Consider the following 22,271-nt stretch of genomic DNA (forward strand, 5'->3'; position numbering starts at 1 on the left):
CTTTATGTATATATATATATAAAAGAAAATTGAGAGTAAAATGTGAATACAACATAAAAGAAATTTATATTGATTATTGTTCAATTTATTAACAATTCTTAAATTTTAAAGAATGTTATTTTTTTAATCGTTTATACTTACAAAAATTGTGGAAATTTTGCCGTCTAATCGAACTCAGCAGCACAGCTCACAACACGACGTTCTTCCTACCAGCCCGAACACTTTCACCGACTTCCGATTAATTGTCGAACATCCAACATTGAATATAATTGAAGTTTCGCGTAAAGTTCTTTCCCATCAGTCACGGTACACGTTTTTCGTACCGTCCTAAGCGATTATATAAATTTGTCGCGAATAATTTCAAGCTACACACATCGCGACACGAATCGACGACACCAAATTCAAGAGACTGTCGTCCTCATCACAAAAATAAAGCCGTCGAGACTTGATGATCGACACATCAATAATCGACTTTACATTATCCTGATTGTCCGTCGGCATCATCAAGATTCTTGGTTCCAATCCTCTAATCAATTCATATTCCATGTTTATGATCACTAATAACGTCCTACACTTTTATCGAACTGGTATCTCCGTTTCATTTTTAATTTATTCGTAATCATCGAGATATAAATCTGGAATCTCTTTGCAATTGATTATTTATGACTTAGAATTTCGAGCTCAAAGGATCATTACGTCTCAATTAAACAATGTTGTTTAAACATTATTATTATTAAAATCAATCATGCTCATATGCACATCAAAATTCTTCCTCTGCTGTTTTCCCTCGTTTTTTCCATTCGATTCGATAAGTTTCACAGCAAAAAGTCTTTAATCTCGCGTAGCAGTCCAACGATTCATTGAACTCCGATGTCACACAACTCGATACACAACTCGAATCACTTCCGGAAAAATTCCTAATGTCCAAAATCGACGAGTCCGATGATTTCCGATGGATGGATCGCGACGGCGACCCCGGGGCGACGGTTGAAGGCGCCGTTCGCCGCTGGTGAGGATGACGTGTGTGCGCTGCCTGTTGGCAAGCCGCGAGAAGGTTCCAGCTGCGTGAAGGGTGAAGGGCGAGGGGATGTTAGCAACAACCACCACCAGCGTGGGCGGTACGATAGGCGGAGCCGACATCCATAGCCCGTTTCTCGTTGCTCGACCCGTGTCACCCCGTAAAATTCTTCATCCCCACGTTTCTCGATGTGCGTTTCTCTCTCTCCTTCTCTCTCTCTTTCTCTTTCCTACTTTTATCCACCAGGATGTCACGGTGCGGCTATTCCGTTTCTGTCTGCCGCGCGAGTCGCTCGAGCTCACGACAAAAAGGGCGAGGTGCGACCGGCGACGTCAAAAGTACAGGCGAAGGTTCGCTCTCCTCGCTTTCGACACTTTGCATCGATTTCCTTTCGGAGCCGAGGCGTCGGCTCCTTCTTGGCCTAATTTGTTCACCGCCAACCAACCGATCCATGCCGCTCCGGAAGCCAGATATCAGCGATGCTCTCTCCTATGCACCGCTGCTCGTTGGAACTTGTAAGATGTCACTTTATTTTAAATGCCATTTTTCATTTTTTAAATGACAATAGCAGGATAAATGAATATTTTCTTGAAAAATTATTGTTTATACATCGAACTTTAGTCTCAATAATTCTTCGATCCAGTCGGAGAAAGCGCAGCCTAATTTGTTTGAATTGATGAATTTCTGATGATAAGACGCTAATCTCAAAAAAAAGTTTTTATATTTTTGATGAAATTATATATATATATTTCATATTACCTCAACAAATATTCACGCGCATTAATTTTAAAATTGTCTTCTATTTAAATAATTTTCTAAACAATATTACAAACTAAGTATTGTAAGCATTTTTTTAAGGGTTTCTACTTTTTTATGTATAACCATCTTAAATTAACGATATAAAATGTATCGTACTCTTGATTTTTATTATTAGTAAGTAATCATAATTTACATAATATTGGGCGTGTGTATGTGTGTGAGTATACAATTTTTTAATGTTGCTCATAGATATATTATACTATTGCAAAACTTATCTGCATAATCTACAATCAACTTTGCACACACATATTATATTTTCTATTTTGTATCAAATTTTTATTTTACTTAAAAACAGAGAGAGAGAGGAAGAGAGGGGGGGGATAATCTCTCTGCATCAACCATTTGCTAACGTTAGTAGAAAATTGTAGTACCCCAGTTAGATACAGCAAATATCGGAATGAGAAAAGTGACTGGCACTCGGACTAGTGGAAATCCAATTTTCTCCCCGGGCACAAAAACATGATGAAAAATGGCGCTGCAGTTACGCCGTTCGCGCAGTCCGACGCTTATTAAAAAAGTATTTATTTAGAAATATCCGGCGCGAAAGGTGAAAAAGCGCCGGCGGTGAAATGCATTGTGAAGGCGCCCCGTGAGAGAGGGGTGAGTCGCATCGGTCGCTCACAAGGGGTGTCGAAGAGGAGGACGTAGAGGAGAGAGAATACGCGGGGAAAAGGAGGGTACACGCGGGATTTCGGCCCCGCGAGGGGTCGACGAATGGGGTGGCGAATGAATACCGAGTATGGATTCGCCGGGAGCCAATAGGGGTGCGTGATGTCCTCCCTCGTTCGAGAGGGAAACGCCAATCGGGTGTTCTCGCCGTTGGCGTAGCTCTCGGCGAGAGGGATGAGGTGCAAGGGATGAAAGGAAAGAGGGTAAGCGGGGGAGGCAGGAGTGGCATGACGGTTCGACACGGCTCTACCTGCCTGCCTGGCTGATAAAGACAGATAGACACCCTCCCTTTCCCTCCCGATCTTTCGTGCTAGATCATGCCAGCTTTCACTAAGACGGCGACCCCCAGTGTGTGACACACAACCGCATCTCTCTCTCTCTCTCTCTCTCTCTCTCTTTCTCTCTCTACTACCACATCTCGGTAGCCACCCATTTTACTCAACGACGCCGTGATGCGCCTCGACGCCTCTTTCTTCGGATTACACCGTTGCCCTTTAAATATCGCCTCGCCTCGCCTCGTCTCGCCCCTTCCATCGCATCGGTATCAATGCCTCCCACGCGTAATTAACTGAAGAGGAACACAAATTACGTTCCACCGATAGATACGTCTTCATTGCTGTATAGATCCGGGACTTTTGAACGTATCCAAGACCTAAACGGACTTGAAGACGATGCCAAATAACTATTTTAAGACCTTTCCAACATTATGATAATATCGCCTTGTTTATGTAATATATTATGCATTTAAACAAATTTAATATTGTTCATTTCATGCTTAAAGTAAATAGTCGAGTCTATTGTTATTATATTATAATTCTCTTATTGTTTCCAGAAAGATATGTTTATTCTGTTAAATTTCACGTGAAGAGTACGTTGTTCATACATGTTCATATTTAATATTTAACAGAAACACTTATTCATCATTAACTTTGTAGATCGATCTCATCGCACCCGTAGCGTTTTATTGACAAGTCTCAAACTACAGAGAGAATTTGATTCGAGTCTGAAGCGAGAAACGGCCGGTGAGACTTAATTCGTTGTTTGTCGTACGACGAGTTTAGCGTTTGGCGCACGTGTCACACCATATGACAAGCGTGTATATCACAGTGTCGCACGCAAGTACTTACGCGACACTCGAGAGAATTCAAGCTCAAACATTGACGCGAAGTACATACATGTCAATACAATATCTCAATGATGATGGACCAACAATAAGCCAAGAAAAAATTTTTATCAGTAACTTTTGAACGATAAAAAAAGTAAAAAGAATATATATTCTTTATTTTAATTTTTATTACTTTATTTTAATTTTATTTAAAATGTCAAAATTTTTTTATTTAAAGTAAAGGAAATAAATTGTATAATAATAATCGTTTCATTAAACGTAAAAATGTAGAACATATTTAATATCTAATAAAAGATGTTTTTACAAACCGATAATTTCAAACTATACATTGTGCGTGCTATATCGTAAGTTATTATGTTGTTAATTTTTATTGAATTCGCATATTTTTCACATGAGTAAAATGTTCTAGATTCTAGATGATTTACGTATCTTCATGTTATTATTTTCTTTAATTTTACTTGACATAAAATTTGTTTTCTAATCAAATTACTTCGTGTTGCATTTCACATCACTTTTTCGAAAAATTTTTCTCCGTTATAGGAATCGCGAAATTTGTTCCGATGTCAACTCGAACTAACATGGACCAAAAATACGAGATTGAAATGAAAAACAGAACACTATGACAATTGCGCGCTGTCACTCTATCAAATTCATTTCCAGACACGTATGTACATACATTCGCGCGCATAGTCCCGCGCGGATAAGCGTTAAAACAAGCTTCCATCGTTGAGCGCGACCACGTTTAAAAATAAAGAAGGCAGCTCGGCGTTATGGCCGAGTGTAATCTCGTTTCCATCACTTTACGAAGTGAAACTCCGCACCGCTAGTCCAAGCGATTACGACCCCTTCGTCGTTCGCGTCCGCATCCCTCTCTCTGCCGCGTCCGTAAGTTTCTCCATCGCGCGAGGGGAAGAATTACCCCGGACAATATATCAGTTTACAATGATAAAAAGCAAACACACGGGAAATAACGCGAGGAATTACTGAACCAAACAATATGTCCCCTGTCTCTGGAGAGACGGGGTGATATTTCGAGCGGTCCGCCCGGCCAACAGCATCCGACGGAGGGTGCGCCGCGCGCATTTTCCTCAACAATAGCGCGGAGCCGCGGGACCGTTTTATTTCGTGCGGGGGCGACATTGAAAATTGTCTCATTAACGCGAGCTGAAACGATCCGACGACCAGTACCGATGCTTCATTAAAGCGTCGTTCGTTCGGCGCGATGATTAAGTTAAGAGCACGCTTAAAACTTTTGAATGGACCACGAAGTGTGTTTTATTTTTAACATTAAATCTACTTTTAACGTGAATTATTTATGTTTGAAGTCTCTCTTATTTATTATCCCCTGTCTATTTTTTTTTTAATTTTTATTGTAATTACATTGACATTTGACTTTGAATACTAAGAAATAGAATAAAAATTGTTATTGCATATTTTGAAAAATATCCCCGCGGTTGATGAACGCACGGTGGAATTCTTGAACTGCTCGAGGTACGATCGAGGTACGAAAGGCGGCTAAAAATTGGTATCTTCTCGCTTGCGGGTCCCTCTCGGCGAATAGTGCTCGTGCAAGCACTGCTGACTAGTGAGGTAAACTCGAGTATCTACGGCACAAAAGTGGTGGTGCAGAGTAGTCGACAGTGGCCGTAAGGTTGGGGATGAAGGAGTCAGCCCGGTTGCTGGCCCCCGAGGGGGTGGCTTTTCCTCGGTCCGAGCATTTCGTAGGCGATGTGCTTCCAGCCGGAAGCTCACTTCGCCTCGTACAGTTTGCGTTTTGCATCCTTCCGTTTCTCTTTCTCTCTCCCTTTCCTTCCTTCTCTCTTTCTCTGTTGTTTGTATATCCGAGGTAACGATTGTCTCACTTGCTCTCGGCGCCGCATGCACGCAAGCCACCGGCAAGAAGTAGACAATTCACAATTAGCAAACACAAACAGAACTACGAGTAGCCTCAAGTTGCCTGGGATGCGACTGTCTCACTTGCTCTCGGCGCCGCATGCACGCCGGCAAGAAGTAGACAATTCACAATTAGCAAACACAAACAGAACTACGAGTAGCCTCAAGTTGCCTGGGATGCGACAGCAGCGGGCTTAGCCGGAAGCGAACGGTGAGATAGAGGCTTCTGGGATGCGAAGCGACTAGCTCGACGGTTCCTGAGCGTCAGTCTTCACTACAAAATCCTCATCTTCTCCTCCTGTCCCGGTCCGACAATGAAGACGTGCGTATACGGGGTAATCCGTAAATAGCTGTTCACTTTACATAGATTATTGGTTATATGTTAATACAAAATTGACGGTCTTACGTATTACGAAACGAAATAATATATATATGAAAATTGAGAAGAATAATTTAAAAATTTTATCAGAGATATATTAAAAATTAAATATTTTTTTTCAATACGTATCTGAAAACTTCATTAATTTTAAAATCTTTGCAGTATTTTGTATCTTTTATACCTGCATACTTCAAATGCGCTTTTACCTTTTATTTTTAAAATGTTAATTAGATGATAATTACAATATAATTTATAAGTTAATTATAAATTAGTTGCAAGTACAATTCTCTCATTTAAAAATTACAAAGGATTCAGATTTCAAATGTAGACTGACCTTCTTGGCGGGATGTTAAAATACAAGAAATCGAATGATATGAATCTAAAAATAGAATTCAATTCTATCTCATCGCATAATCTGACAGATCATGTAATATATTATCTAACGACTTTTGATCGATTAACGAAAAAATTATTTACCGAATCACGAGTATATCGAAAACCGAACCATCAACTATTTATCGGTCTCTCTTATCGGTACACCCGGTATACACGCGCGCATCAGGCTCTCACCGTTGCGTTGGAACACTTGAAGCTCCGACCAGTTACGGCAACAATAGGCTTTGTCTTCGCGCCGTCGGCGCTCGCAAATTGGTAGAAATCTTGATTAAAGGTGCAATTCTCTCCGCTGCTGACTGCGGCAGCAAATATGAATTGCACCCCCGATGCTCCCGTCTCTTCTATATCAGACGAAAATGGAAGAAAACGCGTTATACTATGCTCCTTAATTGCGTATAACATCCACAGAGAATCGCTATCGATAATTCTAATTGTATTATAAGTATGTGTTGTCTCTTTATACTCTAAGTGTAAGATAAATCTGTTACCTCTCTTACGATAAATAGAATATCTTGAAACTGTCATTTTATTCATGTTTCCTCTCGACAGAATTTACGCTTTAGACGAAATTAGAAGCCAATCATATAAGATATCAAAAATATGTTTCCAAATAAAAATTATTCTATTATATATATATATATATAATAGTTTGCGCAAATTATTATCGACAAAAAATGATAGCTAATAAATATATAACGTAATAAAAAAATAATTTTCTGAGTATTAGATTTCTTACACTTGTAAATGTTAAACAGTTATTAATAGATCTCGAGTAAGACCAGAGAATTCTTATTTGTAGATGAAAATGGAATTAAATCGGAAAGAATAGAAATAGCAAACGTGACTGGATGTGAGAACTCATAAGTTCCTGCTTACACGATGTATATTGGCCATCGCATCAAGATTAATCCTATTTTTAGATTATATGACGACTCTCAATGATGTAGGCGAAAAGAAACGAACTCTGGATACCGAAATATGGCATAGAAATGGAATATAACGCCATGTATATGACAGATGTGACAAAGAGCTTGTCGCCATAATCCGCCTAAACAGTTTACCCATGTGATGTCTACAATAGCACTGGAACGATATTCATACAGTCGAACACGTCTCATTATACCTCAGAAATCCCTAACAATCTCCTGTAAATCTACCTATAAATCTCTTTATTTAATTGTTGATATACTTGCTTCCAAGTAAATTCTTTTCCGTTGATACTTTATTCTTACATTTTATAATTTTCTACGATTGACGCAATGGCTATTTCCACATCAGAGATAATAATATCGTACTTATTAATTAAATTGAAATATGAGACAAATAATTAATATTTGATAATGCTAGTATTTAATTATTCTCAAATATTACTTAACCTTTTGATATACTTGACTGATATTTGATTCTCCTCGCATGTGGTTTATTCTAATCTGTTTAATCATTTAATAGCTACAACATACAAACATTTCACCTTTTGGATAGAATATAAAGATTATAGATTAAAGTTCTTTGAGAGATATTTCAAATTTAAAAAAATGGGATATATACTCATCCTTCAATATCGCTATTCTCGAAAAAATAATAGATATTTCTCATCCCTTATATATAAGTATAAAACTCCAAATGTGTTTATCTATTCAGGATATGTAAACCGTAGACGCATTTTTTTATTAGAAATTGGGCGACCCCCTCTCCCGCTTTCTCTAGCAAATTTATATGATCGCAATTTTGGATGCGCGTAGCAAGCAGAGCTGCCCGAAGGCTTCGACGCGTTCATGCTCATCCTATGCTGAGCACACATCACAAAACAGAGTCAATTTACATAACGATAATTGAAACGTACATGAAAGGACCTTGTAATCTCTGCAATATCATATATGAACAAACTATTGAATTTGGAAAAGCATATCGATTTCGCATTTGTTGTACATACTTATTTTGGGCGAGAGAAGAATATTTTATGATTTAAAACAGATTTGCAATATTTTAGAATAGAAAAAATTACAAAAGATATTTTTTAAATTATCTTTAATTTTAGCAATATCTCTATTGTTGGAATATTGTATACAAAGATATTTAAAGCTTAAAATTAATCATAAATCTCTATATCTTTCTTTTTAATTTGGAGGAAAAAATCGGATATTACCTGCCCGAATTTTTCAAAAATCAGTTGAATATCTGAATCCCCTATATATGGGGATTAGTATCAAAAATTAAACCGATAGAAATATGGTTAAAATATCTTATTAGTCACGCTTTGCAGATTTTTTATAGTTCTCAACTAAAACTTAAATACGAGAAAGATATATAACACTTAGCATGTTACAAAAGAACATTTTGTTTAGTCGAAAAGACATCTTTTTGCCATCTTTTCGCTTTGCCAAAAAAACATCATCTATAAAAAGATGACGAAAAGATATCATTCTTAGGTTGTTTTTTATATAGTAATAATTATTTTTTAAATAGAAGAATTAAATAATTTACACAAAAAATATTAACTGCTATATTTTGTATTCTATAAAATTAATAACTGATAATATATATGATAATATATCTAATTTTAATATCACGTTCACTGACTTATCTTCGACAATAATATTATCGACAGTAGGTTTAAAAGGCAGTAGGTTTATTAACTGTTGGCAACTATAATTGTAAGTCGACCGTACTCAAAACGCTTCGAAGCATTCCTAGCATCTTCCCGACTGCAGCTGCAAGCACTGTCAAATCAGATCAGGTTGAGTTAGGTAGCAACGCTATCGTGCAATGCATATATGTATACTTTTCTAATTTATGCAGAAAACGTGTTTTTTAAATATTTCACGTTGATTGTATGAAAGATACTGTACAATTTTTCAAAAAGCGATAGAAATAATATATATTTAATAATAAAAACTTTCTAACATGACAAACGTCACACGAAGAAAATAAAAGAGGATATATGTGAATTTTTCAATTCTGTTAGCCACATCTCTCTCTCTTTACTTCTTAAAAGTATATTGGGATTATGGAAATGGCACTAGCAGAAATTGCAGAGGAGAGTGGCGAAAAAATTCAAACCAATCCTCTAATACAGATAATACGAGTTCCAGTAAAACATGCTAATTTAGGCATACGAAGTCATGCCATGTAAGTTTATAAAGAAATATATTTGTTTTCTTTGATTATGTATATCTTTATTTGTGAAAATTATAATATTTTTCTTACTCTGCAGGGATATGAGCACAATGGTAGAACTGACATCATTTAGTACACTCGGAAAGATACAGCCTTTCTTGGTGACTATCACAACCACTGCAGCCTTATTAGTAGACTTACATTGTCATTTAACAGACAAGGAAATTTGCGGCTATCTTGGCGGACACTGGGATATCAATTCACATAGTACATTTTATAACTGAATTTCATTATATATGAAGTACATGATTATTACATTTTATGCTCATTTAGAATATTGTTTGATTGAGCTATATTTTGTTGTAGATCTTTCTGTAACATGTGCATTTCCATGTCGATACTCTGGCAAAGAAAAATCGGCTGCAGCAGCTGTGGAAGCTGAAATTGCAAGAGCCATGGAATGGAAACGTGTCACACTGGTAGGATGGTATCATTCTCACCCACGTTCTCATGCATCACCTTCGTTGAGAGATGTGGATTCTCAATTAGATTATCAGATCAAAATGAAGGGACCTAGCGATAACGGATATATACCATGCGTGGGATTAATATGCTGTGAGTATATTAAAAATTTCTTCTGTATGTAGAGTATACTTTATAATTATCACTTTTTAATTTATAGCTCCTTACAATATGGATGGCAATTGCTATGAGTCGAATTTCAATGTCTTTTGGTCTCTACCACCACCTGAAAATAGACCTCACGAATATCCTCGACCAATGCTTCTCAGTTACACATTATCACAGGAGCATTTTCTCTCTCAAGATACTTTGGAAGAGATTGTAAGTATTTCTTAATGAAACAATTATTATATTATTATATTTTAGTATTACTACTTTATATGAATTAAAATTTAATTCAGCAAGATGTGAAATTTGAAGATAAATGCAAAATTCGAAGATAATTAGATTCACATAAAAGCTTTTATTTACTTTTTTTTACTATCATGTCATATATCATTTATTTTTGTAGAGAAGATGTATAGAATATTATAAGAGCGAAGGCGGCATCGATTTTACTGCCAATTTCAACAACAATACAACATACCTTGAACGTTTAAGAGTGAGTACATTAACAATCAATGTGCAGACAATAAGCTTGTCAAATATCATACTAATAATCTCTTATACTAATAGTGCTCTCTAGCATCGAAATTGCCTGGTCGAAATAGGTCAAATGGCTCGTACTGGGATGTAATCAGAGAAATGATTTGCCCAGGCTCTGAAGATGGCAATGTGCCCGAGTACTTGACTATGAAATTTCCCTTGGTACCTTCTTCGGAATCTCTTGGACCACCCGTTCCGCAGGCCGTGGGTCTCGCAGCTAGTAACGCGGCTGTTTTCCTCGCACCGGTCAATTTCAAACCTGACGGTGGTGCCATAATCACTCCCACGTCCAAGCCGTTCGTATTGCAACCATCGACCTCTCGGGATAGTATTAAAAAAGACAGTATGGGTCCTAATGATGCCGCGTCTATCACACAGATAAAAGATAGCACTTCCATCGTAAGCTCCAAACACATATCGCCATCAGAGATAATACCGAGTTTTCAATCGGGCGAGCTTACGGTATCGGTGAAGAATGCCAAGTGCGATTACGATTTCGCACCGGCGGATTTTTCAAAACTGCCGAATCCACTAGCTGGCGATGGCACTAAGAGCCGAACATCAGCGAATTCCGACTTTCCGTTAGCGGATATCACGCAGCAGATCACAAAGTTTTCGGATCTGACGAAGCTGGCGAATTTCTCCACTGCCGATTTGGCGAAGCTGTCTAGTTTCTCCATCGCAGACTTTACGCGAACCTCGTCATCCTCGCCATCCACGTATATGCGTAACATTGCGAATCTATTCGGGCCCCTCGGCAAAATGTCGCCGGCAAAGGATATGGAAGGTAACGAACGCAAAGCGGGCGACTTCGTTACCGTCGATGCGATTCCGTCACCCTTCAAAACTGTCGGCTCGTCGGAAGGTTGCAGAAGCTTCTCGGCGAGCGCCGAGGATTATACAAGCGATCGTAAGAAATTGGAAGCACAGATCGATTCCGCGAAGATCAGCAGACCAAGCGAATATCAAGGAACAGAAGATCTGACAATATCGAGTATTAAATCTGACTTTGGAGGCATGTTGGACATGACGACGTTGCATAAGAAGCAACAATCATCGCAATCGGCCGACATAGGAGATTCCTTAAATCTTTCTAAAGATCGTTAAACCTGTGTAATAATATACTCGATAAAGAATCATATTAACGTACAGTTAAATCTAAGATCATTATATCTAAGGATCTTATATTTGTATATTATTTCAGCTATTATTTTTAATTTTACTGAAATTAGAAATTTCCATGACAGAATTCTCTCTAATGCATTTTAATATTATATAATTATAATATGAGTATTATTATAATTTAGATGAATTTTATTGTGTAGTACATTTTAAATATCTTGTATTTATCGAGATTATCAGTCTCTATAATAATATCAGGGAAAATTGCATATATCTAAATCTTGCTTATTTTTAATAATAACTTTTAAAGAAAATAATATTTATCAAATATGTTAAGTATATATCCATGCGTGTGTACATGTGGAAAGAGATACCACATTGGTTACTTTTTAAAAATTTTACCAAGTTACAATATTTTTCTACAGCTTATGATAAAGCAAACAACTATGTTGCAAAAGAAAAAAAAAACTTTTTTTATTTTTCGTTTAATCTGTGCTCAAAGATATTTTTCTTCTTTTGCACTGTGGTATATATATAAAAATATATCTATAAAAAAAGAGGAAATTGTAGACTTTAAATATGACTTTTATATTGATTTTTTTATACAAATTCATTATGCGAGTCCATTTAGCTTAATCCTACATATTTAAAAATATTATAATTACAATATATAATTGATAATTATATCTCAAGATAATTCATATTTATTATATGTAAAAATTAATTAATAATCGATTTTTCAATCATTGTGAAATGACTGAAATGAAATACAATTGTAATTTTTTTTTCAGGATTATGTGTAATTTCTTAATAACAAAATATATACCTCATCCTTTTACATTTATGATTCTCATAATGATGGAGAAATTATAAAAGTTGCATAGTAATGTAATATCTATATATATATTATATATATATGTATACCAATACTTCATTTTCTTCCGCTTGTGCCGCTGTGCTCATTTTGCTATTGTTGATGGTTGATGGTGCGGCACAGTGTTGCTTCCGCGAGGTTAGAACATGCGAGTTCGTGGAATGTGTGATTCGTCTTCATGAGAATAATTTCAGGCAATTATTAGAATGTTTCGATCGACAAGATGTTTGTTATCCGCGTTACATCGCGTGAAAGATCGCCATTGTCTGCACACGTGCGGTCAGCACTTGTCAGACATTGCCGAGTATGAATGTAAGTATCGTTGAGGTACCAAAATTAATGCATCTTTAATCATATATATATGTCAAGTGTAATATTTAATAGTAATTTTTTATACATTGTATAGCTCCCATCACGGACGAATATAAAAAGGGTCCAACGGAGGGTAGAGCTCTTTATTTGGACGCCCAAGCTACTACCCCACTGGTAAATTGAAAACATGATGTCATATGATGCAATCTATATACATGTAAAAAACTAAGATGTTAAACTATTACGCAGGACCCTCGAGTGTTGGATAAAATGATGCCATATCTGACAGTATACCATGGCAATCCACATTCCAGAACTCATATGTATGGTTGGGAAACAGAAGCAGCAGTTGAGCATGCTCGCCAAGTTGGTGTCTTAACTTACAAAATTTGTTGTATTTTATGATTTTATAATATATAAAAAATTATTTGTGTTTTTTCTTTTTAACAGCAAATTGCAGATCTCATAGGAGCAGATAAGAAGGAAGTGATATTTACATCTGGTGCGACAGAATGTAATAATATAGCTGTGAAAGGTGTAGCAAGGTTCTACAAATCAAGAAAAAATCATGTTGTGACGACCCAGACAGTAAGAAAGTTGCATCTTTATAAAAAATCTTGTCTTAATATATATAATAAAGTTGTTTGATTTATCCAGGAGCACAAATGTGTATTGGATTCATGTAGAGCCTTGGAAGCAGAAGGATTTGATGTAACATACATTTCTGTTAACTCAAATGGTCTTATTGATATCAATGAATTAGAAGCAGCCATTAGACCATCTACATCGCTTGTTTCTATAATGATGGTGAATAATGAGATTGGTGTTAAACAGCCTATTGAGGAAATTGGCGCCATTTGTAGGTAAGATATCAAATTTAAAATATTATGATTGTTCTATTATAATTCTCTTTTAATTCTATTTGTGTTGTTCTTAATGTTATAGAAAGAAGAAAGTATTTTTTCACACAGATGCTGCGCAAGCTGTTGGCAAAATACCAGTCGATGTTAACGCCATGAATATTGATCTTTTGTCTATTAGCGGTCATAAGTTATATGGCCCAAAAGGTAATTCCGCAATTATTGTAATTTATTATTATAAAAAGAAAAATAATATAACTTTCTCACAAATATCAATGTACTAGAGGTATAAATTTTTTTTTTTATCTATATATTGGTTTTTAATAGTGAACTTTTTATGAAAAATATGAATATAATTCCCACTTAAAACGCATGATAAGAGTTTGATACATCTTTTACGCATCCATTTTATTAATTGCTGATTAAGGGATTGGAGCCCTATATGTTAGAAGAAGACCACGGGTGCGTGTGGAACCGTTGCAAAGTGGGGGTGGACAAGAGAGAGGAATGAGAAGCGGCACTGTACCTGCACCCTTAGCTGTAGGACTGGGTGCCGCTTGTGAGCTAGCGCAGAGCGAGATGGATGTGAGTGAAATGAAAAGTTACTGCTATGTGTAATACGTTTTAAGATATTAAAGTCCATACTATATGTATTTTCTAGTACGATCACAAATACATCAGCACGCTCTCGAATTACCTCATTGAGAAGATAACGTCGAACTTGACGCACGTTGTGCGAAACGGCGACCCCGTAGCTTGGTATCCCGGCTGCGTGAATCTATCGTTTTCGTGTGTCGAAGGTGAATCGTTATTAATGGCTCTGAAGAACATAGCGCTTAGCAGCGGTTCGGCATGCACCAGCGCGAGCTTGGAGCCCAGTTATGTGCTGAGAGCGATTGGTGCTTCTGAAGATCTAGCTCATTCCAGTATTAGGTAAAATCCACATTTCATATATTTCAAAATTAAGGCACTTTGCTAATTAGCAAAGTTATCTTATTAATAATTTTATATTCTATAAATGTAACTTTGCAATTTTGTTAACTAGGTTTGGCATTGGACGATTTACAACATTGGAAGAAATGAATTTCACCGCGGAAAATACGATAAAGCAAGTGAAACGACTTCGGGGCATGAGGTAACACGTTCATTAATTACCATATAAATGTTTATTTTTCTCAAATGTAAGACATGGTGAAGGATCTATAATATTTAGACTTATATTATGTGTTACTTTGACCTTAACAATTTGAAACGTTTGTAATCTTATTTCACGGAGAGAATAACTTTATTGTTGGACGTTTCATGAGATCATGTGATTATTTCTATCTCTATACATATCTATTAGTCGTGACGATGTTACGTCAAGAATAAGTGCCGAAACTCTAATCTTTATTCGCTTGTTCTTTTACAGCCCGTTATGGGAAATGATGGAAGATGGTATCGACTTGAAAACTATCAATTGGGCTCAGCACTAGTACCTCGTTATCATGTGGTCTTTACAGCCTTAAGTATACATAGTATGTATGTTGATTATATATTATCGATCGTAAATTACATTAATAAATCAAGCCTAGTTGATTAGAAGTATAATTTCTCACAATGTAAATAATAATTTTTTATTTGAAAGTCTTTACCATCATGTATATTAAACTCTATTTAAAATCGTAAATGCAATACGTCATTTATATACGTACATCACGCTTGTACATTTTTTTCATCCTCTCTTTTCGCGACCTTTCCTCATAGAAAAGTCGTATGTAATAGATGTTTGATATAAAAGATTCCCCTTAGTGTTACAATCCACATTGAGCCTTGGAAGTTTTCAAAGATTATACATTTGTTTGTAATCATAGATTAACACAAACATGACGGATCAGCCGCTTCGTCGATGTAGGAAATTTTAAAACGATCCTTATCCATCTCGTGAAGCTCCATTCGCGACCGATTAGCTTCCACCAGATGTTGCGCTATATCCTCAAACATCTCATTTATTCCTTCACCAGTTTTACATGATGTTTTGTATATTCCCGAAATCAAATTATGACATTGTTCACTAGAAGAGATTTATCTTTTTCGCACTTCATCAAAAATTAAGTCAATTGCAAAAGAAAAATTTTAAAAATCTTTACCAAAATTGTTCCATCTCTGCATCTGTGACTTGTGGTGCAATGCTTTCCAGGTCACTTTTGTTTCCGCAAAGAAATATCTTTGCATTTTCTGCATATGTAACTATATCAAGCAAGTGCTGGGATAATAAATGAAACGATGTTGAATTATCCAGGGCAAATACCAGAATAGCAGCCTCTGCAAATTTGTAAGTTGATTAGAAGTATAATTTCTCACAATGTAAATAATAATTTTTTATTTGAAAGTCTTTACCATCATGTATATTAAACTCTATTTAAAATCGTAAATGCAATACGTCATTTATATACGTACATCACGCTTGTACATTTTTTTCATCCTCTCTTTTCGCGACCTTTCCTCATAGAAAAGTCGTATGTAATAGATGTTTGATATAAAAGATTCCCCTTAGTGTTACAATCCACATTGAGCCTTGGAAGTTTTCAAAGATTATACATTTGTTTGTAATCATAGATTAACACAAACATGACGGATCAGCCGCTTCGTCGATGTAGGAAATTTTAAAACGATCCTTATCCATCTCGTGAAGCTCCATTCGCGACCGATTAGCTTCCACCAGATGTTGCGCTATATCCTCAAACATCTCATTTATTCCTTCACCAGTTTTACATGATGTTTTGTATATTCCCGAAATCAAATTATGACATTGTTCACTAGAAGAGATTTATCTTTTTCGCACTTCATCAAAAATTAAGTCAATTGCAAAAGAAAAATTTTAAAAATCTTTACCAAAATTGTTCCATCTCTGCATCTGTGACTTGTGGTGCAATGCTTTCCAGGTCACTTTTGTTTCCGCAAAGAAATATCTTTGCATTTTCTGCATATGTAACTATATCAAGCAAGTGCTGGGATAATAAATGAAACGATGTTGAATTATCCAGGGCAAATACCAGAATAGCAGCCTCTGCAAATTTGTAATAACTCGACGTAACGGATGCTACTCTTTCCATACCACCAGTATCCCATAGTTGTAGCTAAGAAAAGTAAAAAGCATAAAGTCAGAAATACTCATTAACTCTAAGGGATGTGCAAAATGTATTGTACTATATATCTCTTGGTTATATATAAATAATATATCTATTAGTATATTTATGCAACATTTAAGAACCATAATACTGAAATATGTAAATTATTTCAATTTATTATATAGTTCATTGTACATAACTCATACTTAATTTAGCAGAACAGAAGATAATACAAAAATAAATTTTATATAGTAGAATTCACATAGAGACGACTTAACATAATCAATAAGAAAAAGAAACACAATGTTTTTGTCGAAAGTAATTACCTATTATAATTAAATGTTTTGCATTTTACAAAATAAAAAGCGACTGGTAGATATAAGATTGAATACTCACGCGAATTCGCCTGTCTTCAACAACGTATTCTTTATCGATATTGTCGAGGCCCAGGGTCGACTTACGATCGCTACTGGCAACGAATGTATTGTTAGCAAAGCGTCGGAATATAGACGTCTTGCCGACGCCGTATTCGCCGCACAATATAACCTTCTGCTCCGTTACTTTGACAGACGCCATATCGTCGTTATCGACGTCACGCGCACCAGTCTGTCAGTTGTATCGACTGTATATAGGTATAGCTTTACATCTCTAATTTACCTTATTGTAATACAGGCAGTCGCAATCGCTGGTCGCTGCTTTTTAATTGGCTGAGGCAGAATCGCAATCGCAGATCGCAGTCGCGACCGCGAGCTGCTAGTGTGATACGGGCATAATGTCAATAGTTGCTTTTTGCATGTGTAAAGGTAGGTTGACATTTGACATTTGACATTTCAAAGCATCAATGTGAAATGTAAATATTATATTACAACGGAATTTGCTTCTTTTTGCTTCCGTTTTGTTCTGTTCAGTTTTGTTAAGAATGCGATAAGAATTTGTGCCGTACCGTATACAATGCGAATACAAATTTTAAAAAACTACGTGTATTATTTGAAAACAAGTGGTACTTGCGTTGTGATACTGGGGTAAGTTGGAAGAAAATATTTATCGAGATGAAAATCATAATTGTGTTAGAGAATGTACTTAGAGAAAAATTGCTTGTATTATACAGAAGTTGCTGGTTTCTGTATCAACTGCGGCAGGTATCACAGATCGTTCGGTCCACTGTCAATATAAATGTTCTAAATTTGGAACAAACACATGCGCAATATATTTATATCGATGATCCTCGATTTAAAGGTAATTTTGCAATATGATTATATTTTTGATAAATATAACGATATACAAATGTTACTTAATTTTCTGTACTGTGTTTCCAGATGTGTTTATATCCAAAGAAGATGAGGACCTACATAGATCTGCGTTGGAGAAGCCACAGAATTTTAGTGATATGTTCACAAACCGGTGGAAGATAAAAAATCATAAAATGGCATATAAATTATTGTATATGGCGCAACACGGGGATAAAACTGAACGATTCAAAGCTGTAACTGCTCTTAGTTCCTTATCAAACTTGAAAGGTAAGTTTATTTATTGTTATATACTCTGATGTCGTTAATTATAGCTCTTTTTAAATATAGCAGGACTAACTTTTCCTATAAATAATATAAGTAATATTTATAAATCTTATAAATATTAGACATTTGTGTGTGTGTGTGTGTATATATGTGTGTAATATTTATAGAATACATATCTTTTAGATTGGCAATATCGTCATTTGGCACAGATGTTGGATGCTAGAACAGCAGTAGCCCTTGCAAGAATGTCAAATGTTAATCTGCAATTCTTTCTGCAGCCACCATATTATCATATACAATATAACTTACATGTATGTAACACAATCATTTAAAACTTTTAAATGTTTTATGAAAAATACATATATGTACATTATATCTGACAATTATAGTAATGATAAGTAAAATTGTTTTTGTAGGATGTCTTAGAACAAGTACATTCATTGCTGTTACATTTGAATACTTTATGTGATAATGGACATCTCTGTCTTACACAGTTCCTTAGTAAAAAGTTCAAAGACTCACATCGAGTAAGTACACAAATATATATTAAACAAAATATTAATTATAGTACGATAATAAAAGACATAATAAATTAACAAATATATATATGTAATAAATTGTACAGTATTATCTTTAAAGTTATAAATATTTACAAAAATTAATTATTATAATTGAGTAAGGATATTGCAAGAAAATGATCTTTTTCTAACATATACAATGTTACAGTATTGTGATTATGACTTAATAATATTAACCATATATAACCATGTATTCAATTTGATGTACAGTATCTTGTAGAGTGGTTTGATCATGATTTGACAAGTGTAGGCCTTTCAACGGAAACAACAATTGTCTGGGATAATGAATTGCTTAAAAGTTGTGTTGAAGCAATCTGTCACCATTCATCTGTGGAACAGTATAGTAAACGTGAGATATAAAAATATCATACATCATACATTAATTTCACAGATTGTTTACCCTACATATTTTCTTTGATTTTTGGATTTTAGACTTGATCAGTGCCGGAGTTTTGCCAATATTAATGGCGATACAAAAAATTTGCAGCGATGATATTGAAATTTGCATATTACTCGCGAAAATATTATCCAATATGTCTCTTCACTCCGAGTATTTAAACAATATCTATGAATCCGGTAAGATAGACTCATCGAGCTTTCTGCGATATCATTGCGCTGCGAATACATGACATAAATTGCGTTTGATAAGGGTGGATCGGCATATTGTCACGTTGGTCTCGCAGTGATGATATTCGTCTGTCGGCACAGGCGATCAGTGCATTAGCGAATTTGGATACGGACGGAAACGAAGGAGCAAAATACTCGCAGCGTGTTTATCTTCTTCATCCCCTGTACAGAGTTCATGCAGCCACAAAGATGGATGTTGTGTTTTTGCATGGACTGTTAGGTGGAGTCTTTGTTACTTGGAGACAACGCGATGTAGATACTTCTGCATTTGAAGTTACAGGTTCGTCAATATCCATGATCATATTCTTCGAATTTTATTTTGTCATAATAAAGATCACACATCTATATTTTATATATAATATATATATATATATATTTGTTAAAGAATATAGATGTGATATATATATATATATATATATATTTTGCACATTTAATTGTAGATCCCAATACATTAAATCAGACTATGGATTATTTATCTACTATGATCGACGACGATCGTCCTCAGGAATTTTTTAAAGATTTAGCCCGCGACCTGCACTTACGTGAATGGAAAAAAATAGGCCAAGATTTTGAAGTGGTATTGGATGATTGTCCACAAAACACAAATGCTCACGCATGCGGACCTTATTTTTGCAAAGGGTAAATTTTTACATATCTATAGAATGATACAAATGAAAGATGTGCTTGTAAATAATAATTTTCATAAATACCATATCTTTAATTAATAGTGAATTTTCACACATATATTTTTAGAGATAATGTCTGCATAAAGAATGGATTCGATTGTACATCTAAATCATTATGTTGGCCCAAAGATTGGTTACCCATGGACATACCATCCTTACGACTTATAGGTATTAATTATGATACAAGTTTATCTATGTGGACTCCTTTCTGCCCAATACAAAATAAGAAGTGAGTGTTATATATATATATATTTCATTTATTGTCATACGGGAATATTTATTTCATATTATTCAATATTACTTCATTTTTTTTTTTTCCCCTCTTCTTCTTTCTTACTTTTAATGTAGGTGTGTATTAGATATACCAATAATTATATTTGATACATCACATTGGTTAGGAACACTATTAAAGATAGGAGCGAAGAATTCATTACCAAATTAACAATGGCAAATGTAGGACAGCGGCCGCTTATATGGGTTGGTCATTCAATGGGTGGATTATTAGTTAAAAAGATGCTTGTAGAAGGTAAATTGAATTTGTATATATTTTTTATATATTTTAATGTATATATCAAGAAACTATTATTATATTGCTATCGTTATTGTTAATACTATTACAAGTCATTATTATATATTGCTTATAGAGTGGAAAACTGGAGATAAGCACGGTATTTGCAAGAATACCAAAGCTATCTTATTTTACGGTACTCCTCACCGAGGTTCTCATGTGGCAGCTCTGAAGCAAATGACGCAAATGTTGGTATGGCCAACAGTCGAGGTTCAAGAACTGCGCGAAGGTAATCTTCTTGATCCATCTAGTTCTCTAATTAATAAATAACTAATGTATTATTCTAATGTTTCAGAATCGCCACAATTGCTAAAATTGCATGAGGAATTCCTAGAAATGTTGAAGGAATATCATATAGAAATAGTGAGTTTTGCCGAGGCCAAACCTACGCTTGTAACCACGCTAAAGTTCCCCTTCCAATTCGTCAGCCTTAATTCGGCAGGTAATGCATTAGGATAATGTATTAGATTTTTCATATGTGATTTATATATGTGATTAAATTTTAATGTAATTTAATGGCAATAAATCTAGATTCTTATCATCACAAGATAATATGCTATATCATGCAATTCGTATTACATGTCTTTCCAGATCCTGGCATAGGGGAATTCTTTGAGATTCCACAGGATCATTTGTCAATATGCAAACCAGCCAGCAGGTAAGTCAGCGTGGTTTAAAAACATCATTGGTAAAATAAAAGAAAGATGCGCCAAATCCTTAAATTGTATTTAAAAAATGGAAAATTCAGCACGCGCTCCGTTTTTATTGAATTGCCAATGATGTTTCGAAATTCTATATATGTCAAATATACATGGTTGCATCCTTTTAATGAAATTAATTGCAACACAAAAGGAAAAATAATAAACTCATGCTATTTCATATTTTTTTGCGGCTAGGCAATCATTCTTATACCAAAAACTTTTGAGCGTGCTCAAACGCCATATTAATCATCAGGAAAAAACGACTATTTCGTCAATTAGGAACTCATTTTCGCTGTTGGATAAATTATTTTAGGTCTGTATATAAGAGTTATATATATTTTTTATATAGATCTGTGAATATGTGAAGACAATGTATGTATGAATAATAACATGAAAAGATTTGTACAACACACGTTATGACCCGATCTTAATGTTTTTCATCATTTATAAATTCATTGTCAATATAATCACTACTTTCTTATTGCCTAATTCTATTTTTTATACCCGCAATTCTAAATACATCGCGATAATATATATTGGCGTCATGTATCGCTGAGTGGAGTGCGACCAATTATACAAATATTATCGATTATTTATTATTCTGACTAGAATAAATAAATTCATATTAAAGTGAATGAAAAATAAAAAACAAATGAATGAATCCTCTGTGACAATTTTTGCGAAGTAATGTGTGTGTATGTGTGTGTGTATAAACACAAAGTTATATATATGTAT

General features: G+C 35.0%; 5 protein-coding genes across 7 annotated transcripts in view; 3 read left to right on the plus strand and 2 right to left on the minus strand.

The window, feature by feature from the left end:
• The window catches only part of LOC115235742 (fez family zinc finger protein erm-like), a 29,173-nt gene extending 28,151 nt beyond the window's left edge, over positions 1–1,022 (minus strand). The window contains exon 1 of the mRNA XM_029807689.1: positions 142–1,022. The gene's annotated coding sequence lies outside the window, so the exon portion shown is untranslated. The remainder of the gene's footprint in view (positions 1–141) is intronic.
• Positions 1,023–1,323: 301 nt separating this feature from the next.
• LOC115235745 lies at positions 1,324–12,174 on the plus strand. Its single transcript, XM_029807694.1, has 7 exons — positions 1,324–1,533; positions 9,266–9,429; positions 9,515–9,684; positions 9,784–10,032; positions 10,100–10,260; positions 10,451–10,540; positions 10,615–12,174. Exons 2-7 carry the CDS (start codon positions 9,308–9,310, stop codon positions 11,689–11,691), a joined length of 1,869 nt encoding a protein of 622 aa, XP_029663554.1. The 5' UTR covers positions 1,324–1,533; positions 9,266–9,307; the 3' UTR covers positions 11,692–12,174.
• A 480-nt stretch (positions 12,175–12,654) lies between these two features.
• LOC115235705 (cysteine desulfurase, mitochondrial) lies at positions 12,655–15,441 on the plus strand. The gene is made up of 10 exons (XM_029807644.1): positions 12,655–12,892; positions 12,987–13,066; positions 13,142–13,258; positions 13,343–13,480; positions 13,550–13,755; positions 13,838–13,959; positions 14,180–14,337; positions 14,414–14,685; positions 14,798–14,887; positions 15,164–15,441. Exons 1-10 carry the CDS (start codon positions 12,787–12,789, stop codon positions 15,225–15,227), a joined length of 1,353 nt encoding a protein of 450 aa, XP_029663504.1. The 5' UTR covers positions 12,655–12,786; the 3' UTR covers positions 15,228–15,441.
• LOC115235706 (ras-related protein Rab-6.2) lies at positions 14,904–17,522 on the minus strand. 2 transcript variants are annotated; one of them, XM_029807647.1, is made up of 4 exons: positions 17,259–17,495; positions 16,800–16,871; positions 15,882–16,054; positions 14,904–15,805 (listed from the first exon to the last, which is right to left on the minus strand). In XM_029807647.1, exons 1-4 carry the CDS (start codon positions 17,436–17,438, stop codon positions 15,607–15,609), a joined length of 624 nt encoding a protein of 207 aa, XP_029663507.1. In that variant the 5' UTR covers positions 17,439–17,495; the 3' UTR covers positions 14,904–15,606. The 2 variants fall into 2 exon arrangements, with proteins under 2 accessions (XP_029663507.1, XP_029663506.1); XM_029807646.1 differs by lacking the exons at positions 14,904–15,805; positions 15,882–16,054 and adding an exon at positions 16,097–16,550 and having other exon boundaries at positions 16,627–16,871; positions 17,259–17,522.
• A 1-nt stretch (position 17,523) lies between these two features.
• The window catches only part of LOC115235704 (protein SERAC1-like), a 9,461-nt gene continuing 4,713 nt past the window's right edge, over positions 17,524–22,271 (plus strand). Inside the window, exons 1-16 of one of the 2 annotated variants that reach the window (XM_029807643.1) lie at positions 17,524–17,665; positions 17,771–17,884; positions 17,971–18,098; positions 18,179–18,379; positions 18,560–18,687; positions 18,793–18,903; positions 19,165–19,303; positions 19,387–19,530; positions 19,604–19,861; positions 20,022–20,220; positions 20,335–20,496; positions 20,666–20,793; positions 20,912–21,064; positions 21,131–21,277; positions 21,427–21,493; positions 21,732–22,017. In XM_029807643.1, the coding sequence (XP_029663503.1) occupies positions 17,814–17,884; positions 17,971–18,098; positions 18,179–18,379; positions 18,560–18,687; positions 18,793–18,903; positions 19,165–19,303; positions 19,387–19,530; positions 19,604–19,861; positions 20,022–20,220; positions 20,335–20,496; positions 20,666–20,793; positions 20,912–21,064; positions 21,131–21,277; positions 21,427–21,493; positions 21,732–21,849 (2,154 nt within the window). In that variant the 5' untranslated portion in view covers positions 17,524–17,665; positions 17,771–17,813 and the 3' untranslated portion in view covers positions 21,850–22,017. Of the gene's footprint in view, positions 17,885–17,970; positions 18,099–18,178; positions 18,380–18,559; positions 18,688–18,792; positions 18,904–19,164; positions 19,304–19,386; positions 19,531–19,603; positions 19,862–20,021; positions 20,221–20,334; positions 20,497–20,665; positions 20,794–20,911; positions 21,065–21,130; positions 21,278–21,426; positions 21,494–21,731; positions 22,018–22,271 lie in introns of those variants that run through there. The other variant, XM_029807642.1, reaches the window with a different exon arrangement.

This window comes from Formica exsecta, unplaced genomic scaffold (genome assembly GCF_003651465.1).
Source record: "Formica exsecta isolate Colony F162 unplaced genomic scaffold, ASM365146v1 scaffold233, whole genome shotgun sequence".
In the NCBI taxonomy this organism is placed as follows: domain Eukaryota; kingdom Metazoa; phylum Arthropoda; class Insecta; order Hymenoptera; family Formicidae; genus Formica; species Formica exsecta.